Raw genomic sequence first — 13301 nt, forward strand, 5'->3', positions numbered from 1 at the left:
GATTGAATAATTGGTTATTAATACTAGAGAAAGAATTGTTACTCACATCCCCCAATTTGATTATATTAAGAGATGAAATTTTCTCAATGAATCATTGATTGGTATTACAAAAACTTCATCCAGGGTTCTTAAGGATGGGACCAACTGGGTGAAGGGCAGAAGGGGAGAATCCACTGACAAAACCAAAGGAATCAATTCCTTTTTGTAAGTAGAATTTACAGATGAAAGTCACAATGGAAAACAGTAAACAGTTAAAAAAGAAAACCCAAACTGTCCATTTGAGACTTAGACATCTCATATCATACAGCTGTGTGATTCTCTGGATACATCTGATTCAGCTCTCTGTTTTGGTTATGGTGCAGAGTATTTTCTGGCTGACTGGCTTTTCAGACTCAGATCACTTGTAGATAATGTGTCTTGCTAAAAATAATCTACAAAATTGGTCTTAAAACAAGTTGAAATTTACTTTGCCATTAATTAGGTCAAATAATGAAAGTTAATTCAAGCTTTATTCATCTACTATTGAAAAATCAAATTTAGAACTTTTTTGACAAAGGAATTTACAATTTAAGGTTAGTCAAATATAGATCTGGATATTCAGGGTCGAATAAATTCTAACCCAGATATGATAGTTCAGACCAAAGACAGAGTGCAAAATTTTGGAAAAACTTCTACTCATTCAAGGCAATTTTAATTACTCAGAAAATTCCTCAAAAACAAGTGTCAACATAAGAATTGGTACCCTTGATGTGGGATCCAAATTTGGGCCCTTTGAAAATAAAGGAGTATGAAAGTAGGTTTTGAAATTTTGGTAGGGAGTCCCTAAGACCCCGCTCCATGAAACAGCCTCATTGATTCTTTTTTATTGTTGCTTTTTTTTTTAACATATCAAAGGTTTTCATTTGTTTTTGTCCCTTGAACTACATTTTTTAAAATTTTCTTCAGAATTGTTTTCAACTGAGGGTATCAGAATGATTTTACTTAAAAAGACATCATTTAAACCCTTGACTTTGAATGATCCATTTCACCAGATGCAGGATAGCAAGCCCCACATAGAGAATTTTTTTGTTTTCCCTCTTGAGAAATTTTATTATGTTGTATGTAGAAAAGGGACACTTAAAAATTTTGTTCAGACCCAAGTTATGTGGTCTAATGTACTAAACAAATTATAAAAGAGTTTTCAGTTAGAAGTGTTTGCTTGGGTTCTTATCTAGAGAAAGTGGCTTCAATTATTTTAATGCGTTGAGATCATTCTGTCTTCCATAAATAATGATTCCTTCTAATTTTGAATCACTGATAAATTGGATAAAATTCAAATATATATATATATATATATATATATATATATATATATATAGAGAGAGAGAGAGAGAGAGAGAGAGAGAGAGAGAAAGAGAACAATATTACAATATTAAACAACACAAATGCAAGGAAAGATTTCCAAGGGTACAGCAATACAGAACTACTTTTAGGTTGGCACTGATTCATTAATGATTACTCTTTGCTTCCAATTATATAAACACTTCTGAAAAATCTTCTTTATTATCATGCAACTCATTCCTCCATCTTACCTACTTGAACTACACAATGATTTTGTCAGAAGCCTTGGTGAAATTTGGTCTTGTTGAATTTAAGGCATTATTCTGATATTTCAGTCAAAAGAGCATTAAAGTTAACCCTGTATAGCAAGTTGATTCTCCTCTTTTAGATAACCTTGAAAAACAGTTCTTCAATTTCCTCAAAATTTTTGCCACCAGTATAGGCACCTATTCTCTATTTATTTACTCTACTCCAACTACTCTTCTCATTATGGTTTGCTGGTAATATTTCAATATCCTTGGGAGGCACTATGGTATCAGAACAAACATATGATAGCTCTATTATAATCAATGGTAAAAGATTTTTATTATAAAGAATTTTTATAGTTATTTTATATTTTTTGTCACTTTGTTGTTCTTGTTCCAGTTATATATCTAAATGCCATTGAGGTAAAATTACTTAGGCCATTCCACTCCCCCACTGTTTCTTGGTATTTTCTGAGGACATAGTACTTGTAATTTTTACTATCCTTTGTAATATTTATAATATTACAAATTTTAAATTTATATTATAAATTTTTATAATATTTATACAGATGACTTTTCTAATCCAATTGCCTTTAATGAGGTATCTCATTGTTTAGCAAGAAAAATTGAGTTTCTGCTTACCAGGCTCTTTTGATCTACTAAGAAATAGTAGTAACTTGTTTCAAGGTATATGCTTTTATACATAAATTTATAAAGCAGAAGAGGATGGTAAAAGAGTATGTTTAGTGCCAGCATTCTAAATTTGCAACAATCTCTGTCTGTACCTGTTTCTTTTTTCTTCTCCCAGTCAGTAATCACAAATTCTCATTTTTCTTTCCTTTTAAAAAATGCTTTTATGGGGACAGCTAGGTGGGATAGTGGATAGAGCACCATTCCTGGAATCAGGAGGGCATGAGTTCAAATTTGACCTCAAACATTTAATGCTTAGCTGTGTGACCTTGGGAAAATCACTTAACCACATTGCCTTGCAAAACCAAAAGAAGTTTTTATTTTTTTTTTTAATTCTAGTTTTAGGTTTTTGCAAAGCAAATGGGGTTAATTGGCTTGCCCAAGGCCACACAGCTAGGTAATTATTAAGTGTCTGAGACCGGATTTGAACCCAGGTACTCCTGACTCCAAGGCCGGTGCTTTATCCACTACGCCACCTAGCCGCCCTGAAGTTTTTATTTTTTCACAATTTATTTCATTTTCAATTCTTTTGATAAGATAAGAATTTCTATAATATAGTAAAAAAGATGATTGCACAAAAAACTGAAAAATCCATTGTGTCAACCTGCAATTCCATTTTCATATATAATAAATTTCCTTTTTTCTATTTTTTCTTTCCTTCTCTTCCACTCCTTAAATGGCTACCATTAGATAAATATAGGTTTATTGATATGTAAAATTATGCTACACATACTTCTATTTATCAGTTCTTTCTCTCCATGCTGACAACACCTTTCTTTTTTTTTAAACTCTCCCTTCATGATCCAAAATCCATGATTATGACTTGTTTTGATAAAACTAATTTCTCCCATGGTTTATACTCCCTCTTATTCCTTCAGCTCCCTTCTATCCTTTCCTTCCTGTTTCCTGATTTAGTGATATGTGTTTCTTCACTTTTCTTTGTGTCTGTGTGTCTGTGTATGAGTGTGTGCATGTTCCTTCCAACTCTGACCAATTCAAATGAAAGTGAATTTGAAGTGTCACCCCCTCTCTTTACTTTTTCCTTATTCTATACAAAATTTATGCAAAGGCTTCTATTTGTACACCATAATAATATAAGATAACTTCTCTCTCCCTTCTCCATTCTAGTGTATTACTTCTTCCCTCTCTTTTTTTTCTTCTTCTCATCATATAACAAAACCAACCCCAAGTATATAGTGCCACTGGTTCCCAACTCCTCTTAGTTCTGACTTTCCTTTAATAATACCCTCAGATAACTTGTGCAGGGACAATAAAGTAACCAAAGTTACCTTAAGCAACTGTCTGGCTGAGCTAATTTTGACTCTTCCTCCTACAAGGATTGTAGTAAAGCTCAGTTATATCTTAATATCCTCTGACAATCTTTATCTGTTTGGAAAGCCATTAAATATAAATCAGTAAAAATGTCCTCTCTTCTCTATGTCTGTCTCTATCTCTCTCTGTGACTATGTCTGTCTGTCTCTGTCTCTCTTTACCTCAACCTTTCTCTCTGTGGCTCTTTCTGTCTGTCTGTCTCTGTCTCTGTGTGTCTCTGTCTCTGTCTCTGTGTGTCTCTGTCTCTGTCTCTGTATCTCTCTGTCTCTCTGTCTCTCTGTCTCTCTGTCTCTCTGTCTCTCTGTCTCTCTCTCTCTCTCTCTCTCTCTCTCTCTCTCTCTCTCTCTCTCTGTCTTCCTCCCCCTAGAGAACTCAAAAAAAGGATACAAAAATCTAATAAATGTTTAGAATAACATCTTGAAGGGCGGCTAGGTGGCGTAGTAGATAAAGCACCAGCCTTGGAGTCAGGAGTACCTAGGTTCAAATCCGGTCTCAGACACTTAATAATTACCTAGCTGTGTGGCCTTGGGCAAGCCACTTAACCCCATTTGCCTTGCAAAAAAAAAAAAGAAGAACTTTTTGATCTTTGAAACAACAATATCTTTAGGGCAAGTGGCAAAAGAGTAAATGAACTCTTGAGGTAGAAAAAGATTGGTAAAGGAGATTCAAAGAGAAAAAGAACAAAAGAGAAATGAAAACCAGGAGAGACAGACCTAGGATTTGAGAGGAGAAGAGCAAGATATTGGAAGTGTAGTATCTACTGGATTCCCCAGATCAATGGATGCAGTAACCCTATTTCTCCATCTCTCTGACTGATTAGAGTCTGTCAGAATTCTCCTCACTCATCATAGCATCATAATGAAAGCCAGTTAATTGTAGGCTATGTGGCAAAAAGTAAGCAACAGTTCTTGTCCCCACTGTCATGGATGCACTATATAACCCATATTGCCTCCCCATAATCCCAAATGAAATAGCAAACCTTCTCAAATCAATGCTGATGTAACTTCTCATTTCCTACCTTCAAAACACTTCTTCATTTCATGAGATTTCTGGTCTCCCTTCATTTTACATGACAGTGAAAGTGAAGGAAGTTGCCCTTTCAGATATAGTACTAGTCCCTGGGGGCTCAAATAGACAAATATTGAATAGCGTATCTACCAGCAAACACCAGTTTCTATTGTTTTGATATACAAAAATTGTTATAAATGATTCTAACATGTTACCTCATTCTTTTTCTTTCTTACCCAACCATTTCTTATTCTCAACAATACTTATCTACTTGAAAGTCTTTCTCTGTAGATACCAAAAGCCATGAGGTCATTCTGGTTGACATGGATGATGTCACCTGAATCTTGAGCAACAGAATAAGAGAAGGGTAGAAATGACAGAAATCTTGTTGAGACTTGACATTAATGTAGATGATGACGAAATCACAGAAAGGACTATAGATTATTCTAAGGTATATTTTCTGGGCAATATTATTAATCAATAATCCATCAATATGAAAAAAATTAATTTCTCCAACAGATGAACTGACTCTTATTCTCATGGGGAAAAGTGGAACTGGAAAGAGTGCAACAGGAAATACTATCCTTGGGAAAACTATATTTCCTTCCAATCTTTCAACACAAACTGTAACTAAGTCAATACAGAAAAGTACCCGGACCTGGGGAAAATGGAAACTAGTTGTTGTGGATACTCCTCCTGTCTTGACGGAAACAGACTTGGTAAAGAAGTGGAAAGAGGAGCTCTGCATTGTAATTATGGTGGTTCAATTGGGCCGTTACACAGAAGAAGATAGGGAAGTTTACAGATATGTGAAAAAGAATTTTAATAAGCCCCATAAGAAAATGGTTCTTCTTTTTACAAGGAAAGAAGATTTAGAGGATGGGAATCTGAGTGATTATGTGACTAAAACAGAAAATAAACATCTTAAGAAGCTTATTAAAAATCATAAAATTCCATATTGTGCTTTCAATAACAAAACTACTGATGAGAAGGAAAAGCAAAGTCAATTGGGTGAGTTGATGACAAAAATTATGAATCTTGTTGAAGCACAATGAAACCAGCAGTTTCTACTTCTACACCCTCCTTTCATTTTTTTTCCTCTTCCTATCACTACTCCAAGTTCCTTACTGCTAGCCCCCTGACAACTCTCAACAAGGGACCCTCTCCAGGGAAGAGAGCCTCTGTGTGGCACAGAGAGTTTTTGAAGACACCAAGGATACCAGAATTATGAGTTTCCCTGGCATATAGTTGCCCCATTTATATGGATCCCTCCAAGGTTTCTCTAATTCTGCCCTCACTTTCTTCTGAAGATAATGCTTGCATTAATTCAAGAGCATGAATATATTCATGTATGGACTCAGACGTTCTGGTTATCACTGCTTATGCTTTGCTTAAGCTACTGGTGTTTGATTACTCCTGTTTGTTCTTTCTCATGAATAACTGTTATGATTATTTCTTATTCTGACTTGTTTTTAAATAAACATTTCTATGAAAAAGAATGCATGGTGTCACGGTTACTGGTTTCATTTAAATGGAAGTAAAGAAAAAAGGAAGGAGGAAATGAAAGAATAAAAGGAAAAATAGGAGCAAAGAAATAAAGGAAGGAAACAGCCACTTATTAAGCATTTAATATGTCAGGTATTTACTAGGAAAAAGAAAATAGGAAAATAGGCCTTCCCCCAAGACTGCATTCTAAAGCAAGAAGACAATACCCCAAAACATGCTGAAATGGGTGGAGGAAGAGGTACTCTGCTCACCAGAATTAGGTTTGTAAAGGAAATGAAAGCTAACCAGAACCTTCCCCAGACAATGGAGGCTCAAGGAGGAATTCATCAATGGGGCAAGAGAGCAGGTATATTCTTAGTTGAGAAGATCCTGGGGTGGGTGGATGTTCAGGCACCAAGGAAAATTCTAGAACAGGATGGCATATTTGGAAATCTGAGAGTCAGGAACAAGATTGAGAGGGAATTGAAGACCAGCTTGGATCCATCCACAAATGCAGGCTCCAGAAGGAATTCATCAAGGTGAGAATGGGAACCTGGCCTTTCAGGGAGAGATTTCACATTAAGAAGGTCATGGACATGATTGGATTTTTCAGGTAAAAATAGTTCTAGATTATTGGGGAAGTTCCAGGTGAAACAAAATGGTTTGGGAGACTGAAAGCTAAGAAGAGGGCCAGAAGGGAACTGGGGGAGACTCAATGGCTTAAATGGGAAGACGTAAGAGTATATTTCCCCTGCAACCAGCTTAAACCTAAAATCCAGAGTATCTTGAATTATGGCAAAATTGCTAACTTTTTTTTTGAGCTTCAGAACCTGCAGTTTGAATGCAAGTTGGGTGAGGAAGCTACAATAGAGAGCTTGAATACCATGGATGTGTCTCCTTTTCACTTGGTAAAATGGCAAAATATTTGTTCACTGACTTCATTTATGATAGTCTTCCTCCATATTCAATTTCTATATCTCCCAGAAAACAGTTGCATCCTTATCCAAAGGAGTAATGAGGAAATTTCAGACAATTAAACTGTCCCTTCACAGCAATCAGTCAGTTGGTGAATGAACATTTATTAAGTACTGTGCTAAGTGCTGAGGATACAAAGAAAGGTAAAAATAGCTCCTACTGGGCGGCTAGGTAGCATAGTGGATAAAGCACTGGCCTTGGAGTCAGGAGTACCTGGGTTCAAATCCAGTCTCAGACACTTAATAATTACCTAGCTGTGTGGCCTTGGGCAAGCCACTTAACCCCATTTGTCTTGCAAAAACCTAAAAAAAAAATAGCTCCTACCTTCAAGGTGTTCACAGTCTAATAGGAGAAATAACAAACAACTATGTGCAAATATAACTACATACAAACAAGAGTCATCTATGATAAGTTGGGGATAATCAACAGAAGGAAGGCACTAGAATTAAGATGAACTGAGATAATACTTCTGTAGAAGGTAGGATTCTAACGAGGACTTGAAGGAAACCAGGGAAGCCAAGAGGCAGAAATAACATAGAAAAGCATTCCAGGAATAGAGGATAGTAAGTGAGAATTCTCTGAGTAGGGTAATGAAGTGATTCCAGGTCTCTTAAAAGGGATTGGGTTCCAATTCCTGAAGTTCATGCATATTAGCTTTACCTCTCCTCCAGGGTTCTTTAGTACGCTTAAGAAGATTATTTGGTTTCAGGTTTTCTACCTAATGACTCCAGCCTCAACTAATGGTGTTTGCTTGATCATAGAGGTGTGTCCCTTGCACCCCATTTCCATTTAATCAATTTTAAATTAGGTTTTACAAAGGAATCTTTATATCAAAGGCATATTCACAAATATTGTTCCATAATACATGGGGTTTGTTCTTCCCCCTCTCTCTCACCCCCCCTCCCACAAAATACCCAAAACAAAACAAAACAAAAACTCAGATTCTAAGGAGAAGAAATTAAGTTCATAGTTTAGCTCAGGTCCTATAGAACTCAATCTGAAATGCCAAATTCAAAACTCAACTTTGGCTCAAGTCTCAGGTACTCTAGTATCTTTGGAATCTACCTGGAATCTTGTCTTCATGTGCAAACTGTAATCCCTACCTTGACCCAGAGGTCAAGCCATGATGATTTTGAAGAATTTCTCAATTAAAAATCAGATTATCTGATGTTGTATCCTGGTTAATTATTTCCTTTTAACTAATTTGTCTTACCTAACCAATTGGTTTTAATGTAGAAAAGTATGTCTCCTCCTGTGTTTTGGGACCCTGAACTAAAGATAAGGAGATTTGGTCCTGCTTTGTTGACATGATCTCTTAATAAATCAATATGCTTGGTAGTTCAAATCTTGTTTTAGTCAGTCATTCCATCTTTCACCACCTCAGTGAGTTTAAGACATTCTCCATTGATTTAAGGATCCTGAAAGAGTTCACAGGACATTTGATGGGCATAAATGAGGATCCCAATTTGTGGAAAATGTTATTAATTCACATGGGCATTTACATATTCTGATTGGTTAGGGAAGCTTTGGAAACCAGGGAACTTCCTCAGAAATGGTGACAAGTGAGTAAAGTTCAGAGTGTTTATAAATCTCATTTGATTTGTATTTGGCCATGGAATAACTATGATTGTGATGGATTACAAGGGTCTTAGAAATAAATAACTAAGACTGACAGCAGCTATTAAATAGAAATGAAGAGCTTAGTCTTAACTTAGATGCAGAAGCTCAATATCCAAAAAAGGAGAAAATGATTAGCAGGGAGGCTTAGCTGAAAACCAAACTCACAAAAAACTCTGCCTTATTAACTTTACATAGAATTTATATGAATTTTTATTCAATATGATTTAATAAGAATAAAGCTATGCAAGTAATTAAAGGTGTTATTAAACATATGTGATTGCTCAGGAATTGATTACTATTCCATATCATTATTCACAAAAACAGTACCATACTTTAGTCTCTGGAGTCTTTAAAAAACAAGAATATACTAATCAAGTAATATTAGTTACAGTACAAATTATTACCATTGTTGCTACTTGTAGTGGTTGTTGCATAGAGGTTGAATTATTATATTATATCTTTTAAAAAATATATTTATTTTCATCCATATGCACATGTATATTTTAAAGTCACAAAATTTCTTTCCATCCTCCTTTCCCACCCCCCTTCCCCTCAGTGGAAATCAGTCAGGTTAGCATTGTAAATACATATTTTGATAAATATGTTTACAGATTACAGGTATGAGGAATTAGAACTGAGGGAAATAGATATACAGAGATAATATTTTATAAAGTATTCATCAGTTTCCGAAGGGTTGTTGTTGTTGTTGTTGTTGTTGTTGTGTGTGTGTGTGTGTTTTGTTTTGTTTTGTTATTCTTCTGGATGGGAATAATATAGTCCATAGCCAGTCTAATATAGTTGTCTCAGCTCTCTGGACTGCTGAGAGGAGTTATTTCCATCAAAGTTGTTCATCTCACAATGCTGTTGTTGATGTATACATTGTTCTCTTGGTTCTATTTCCTTAGCTCAGCATCAGAGCCTATAAATCATTCCGTGCTTCTCTACAGACCAACCATTTATGGTTTCTTAAAGAACAATAATAGTATTCATAGTATTCATGTATCATAACTTGTTTAGCCATTCCCTAATTGATGGGCATCCCCTCAATTTCTAATTCATTACCACTACAAAAAGAGCTACCATGAATATTTTGGAACATATAGGACTCTTCCTTTTTTCTTCAATTTCTTCTTGATATAGACCTAGAATTGGAATTAGTGGGTCAAAGGGTATGAACAGTTTTATTGCTTTTTTGGCATAGTTCCATATTGTTCTCCAGAAAGGTTGGATATGTTCACAACTCCATCAGCAATGCATCAAGGTCCCGGTCCTCCCACAACTTCTCCAACATTGATCACTTTCCCTTTTTCTCATCTTGGCCAATCTGACAGGTGTGGGACGATACCTCATTGTTGTTTTAATTTGCAATTCTCTAATCAATAATGATTTGGGACATTTTTTCATATGATTATATATAACTTAATTTCTTCATTTGAAAACTGTCTTCATATCCTTTGACCATTTATCCATTGGGGATATATTATAGATCTTGATAGATGGCTTATAAATGAATAAAACTAAACATATCTAAAATAGAATTCATGAGAACAAAATTGAAAACACATTCAGATCTAGTTAAGTGCCTCCTTACTTGCTAGTCCTCGACTGTTCAGTAATTGTTATTTAATCTAACCCTATTTTCCTCATTCCCTGCAACTTTAAGTAAAATGCTTCACGTTTTTGATCAAGTTAAGTCAGGACCGAAGTATCATCAGATGACTGAGACTGAAACCTTGCCCCATTCTAGAAGCATGAGTCATGAAAGATGTTGTTTCAAAAATATACTGTAAGGAGGTGAGATCAGATTCATTTCAGAATTGTGTTGATTTCATTTTTCTCTGTTTAATTCAATATTGATCAAATGTTTTATGATTTTAATGTTATGTCTGGATATGTTAAAAGGGTTATGCATTTGAATACCTTGACCTGGTTTAACTTTGATAATTCCTTTGACAAAGATGTCTAAAAAGTTTAAGAGGCATAATTTCTGGTTAATTAACCATTTTCTTAATAATGCTATCATATTACCAATAAAATGGATCAGTGACACTCTTAAAACAAGCTACCAAGTTGGCAGTGTGCTCAGAGTTTAAATGCCCTTGATATTGGAAACGTTCCTGTGGGTAGCACTCAACAGTAATTGTTTAACAATTAATGAGAAGAATTAATATTATAATGAGAGGTGGACTAATTCTTATAAGGGAATCAGGAGATTTAACTCTGCTCATATTGTTTACTCTTAAGGCAGCAATCTAATCAAATAATTTATCCTGCCCAAACCTATGTAAAGCATCATGACTTTCCCCATCTGGATGGGTCCTGAACAAGAATGAGGAGAAAGTTAACTCAATCTCATTATCAACAATGAGATGCAGAAACTGAACAACCTACAGTTTTCTAAAAAAAAATTTGGTCCTAATTCAATTAACAATTATAATATGAGAGGGAAATAATAATTTCTTTCACTAATTTCAAACTTTATGTATGCAAAACAAACCAGATGAGATAAATTACTATAAAAGTTCCCATAATATGAAATAAAATTTAACATGATCCAGAACTGGTCATCCCAACAGGCTACAATCATTGGTATTAAGTGTTCTTTTTGGTAGTTTGTTCTCCCTGAAATCCCCAGCTATTGAATCCTGGGAAGAGGAGTAAGACAGTTCTTTCCATCAAAGAGTATACAATCTAATGTTAATACTACAAAATAACAATTCACTTGGATTAATACAGTTTTGGAAACTGAAAGAGATCTTCTAACAGTTTGGTCAAAATATTGAAATTAAAATAAATTTCATAGTGAATGAAAAATAAAACAATCAAATTGACATCAAGTCTTTTCTATCTCTAATTAATTAGAGCAATTCTAAAGAATGTAGCAAAATAGTAGCTGTGTCATGTGACTGCCCCACAGCTCATTTTTGTAGAGGGACAGAGTCAAAGGAGTGAGAAAATATAATAAATGGTAGTGGGGAGGAATGGATGTAGGAAATTACAATCAGCAACAGCAACTGTGGAAAAATTTGGAAGTAACTTCTCTGATAGATTGATGATAAAGAATGTTATCCACCCCAGAGACAGAGCTGATACAGAAACATAGACTGAAGCACATTTTTTTCTCTTTCTTTCGCTTTCTCATGAAGTTTTTTTAATTTTTGTGGGGGAGGAGGTATTTTGTTTACTCTTACAACAAGACTATTTTAGAAATGTGCAAAGAAAGAAAGAAAGAAAGAAAGAAAGAAAGAAAGAAAGAAAGAAAAAGAAAGAAAGTGAGGTCCTGGGAGATTAAATGATTTGCAAAAAGTCATACAGAAAGGAAATATCAGAAGAAGGAGAGCAAATGCCAGGAACTCAGACTTTAGAAGCAGTGGTTTTCCCAGTATGCCACAAATGGTCAAGAATCATGCTCTTTAGATCAGAGAAAAATTAGGCTTTTGCTTTAAGAACTTAAAATGTGACTTTAATTTCCTTGAAACATTTCTATGAAGTCATGTAAATTCATTCTTCAGTCCTCTTCTTGGATTTTCAAAAGACTATCTCTTCCAACCAAATATGATCCATGCTATAAATTCCCTGACCCACAGACTGCCATGGGAATATTTTAGTGCAGATGAATTCTGGTCTGAACTATAATGTCAGAATTTAAAGAAACTGAATCATTAAAGCAAATAGTTTTAAGTGAAAGGAAGTTTTACTACATACAAAGAAACATTCAGCAAGGATATACATTGGGAAGTATAGTTCTCCTAATCCTTGCCAATGGAGATAAACTCAGGTCAAAAACAACAAGGTGTAAGAAAATAAAAAAGTCTGTCAAGAGCAAAGAACTATATTCCCTTCTCATAATTGGTTTATCTAGGATTCAACAAAAACAGATTTTTCTTCATTCATTCTGTTCCTCTTTGGGGAATAGGTCTCAGGCCTAGGCTGCATGAGTAATTTCCTTAACATGCCACCCCTTGGTCTCAATGCTGGTATGATGAAACTAGACCAAGCATTATGCTTCTAAGTGGCATTATGACACTAAGTTCCAGTCACTAACAGATATAACTCTCAAGAGGAAGAGCATATAATATATAATCCAAAACAAAAATGGGAAAAATAATCACAACCACCTCCCAAGTCAGAACAACTATATTGTCATCAAGATCATAAACTACTTAGAAGATTACAATGGAGCTAAGAGGTCAATTGAAGGACAAAAATCAGTAATATAAATCCAGTCAGAACAAGTCATATGCTTTTTCTGATGAAAATCGTCCTTTTATATTTTCCACATCTTTTCTTCTTAAAACATAATAGTTTTAATCAATAAGGAACATTTTCATATATTAATATTATTTATTATATAAATAAAAAGTTGAAGAGTGAGTATCATTTTAGTTAAGCAAGAATCAATTGATCATTTCTAATATATTAAGTATGGGCATACATTTATATATATCAAAATATATTCAAAACACATTTTTATATTACACTGAATTCTACTTGCAAACATTTAAGATGAATATTGATAAATCTGAGAGTGTCCAGGGGAGATGAAGGGCTTAAATAATGAAGTTGAAGGAAATGAGGATGTTTAGTTTCTAGAAGACTAATTTACTAATTTACAAAGTAATTTGT

The 13301-nt window shown here is 34.5% G+C and overlaps 1 protein-coding gene across 2 annotated transcripts in view; it reads left to right on the forward strand.

Annotated features, from left to right (window-relative positions):
• The window catches only part of LOC141492741 (GTPase IMAP family member 5-like), a 30261-nt gene extending 17298 nt beyond the window's left edge, over positions 1 to 12963 (forward strand). The window contains exon 4 of one of the 2 annotated variants that reach the window (XM_074193388.1): positions 5115 to 12962. In XM_074193388.1, coding sequence (XP_074049489.1) covers positions 5115 to 5650 — 536 coding nt within the window. In that variant the 3' untranslated portion in view covers positions 5651 to 12962. Of the gene's footprint in view, positions 1 to 5114 lie in introns of both variants that reach the window. The other variant, XM_074193389.1, reaches the window with a different exon arrangement.
• Positions 12964 to 13301: the final 338 nt, after the last annotated feature.

This window comes from Macrotis lagotis, chromosome 7 (assembly GCF_037893015.1).
Source record: "Macrotis lagotis isolate mMagLag1 chromosome 7, bilby.v1.9.chrom.fasta, whole genome shotgun sequence".
Lineage (NCBI taxonomy): Eukaryota > Metazoa > Chordata > Mammalia > Peramelemorphia > Peramelidae > Macrotis > Macrotis lagotis.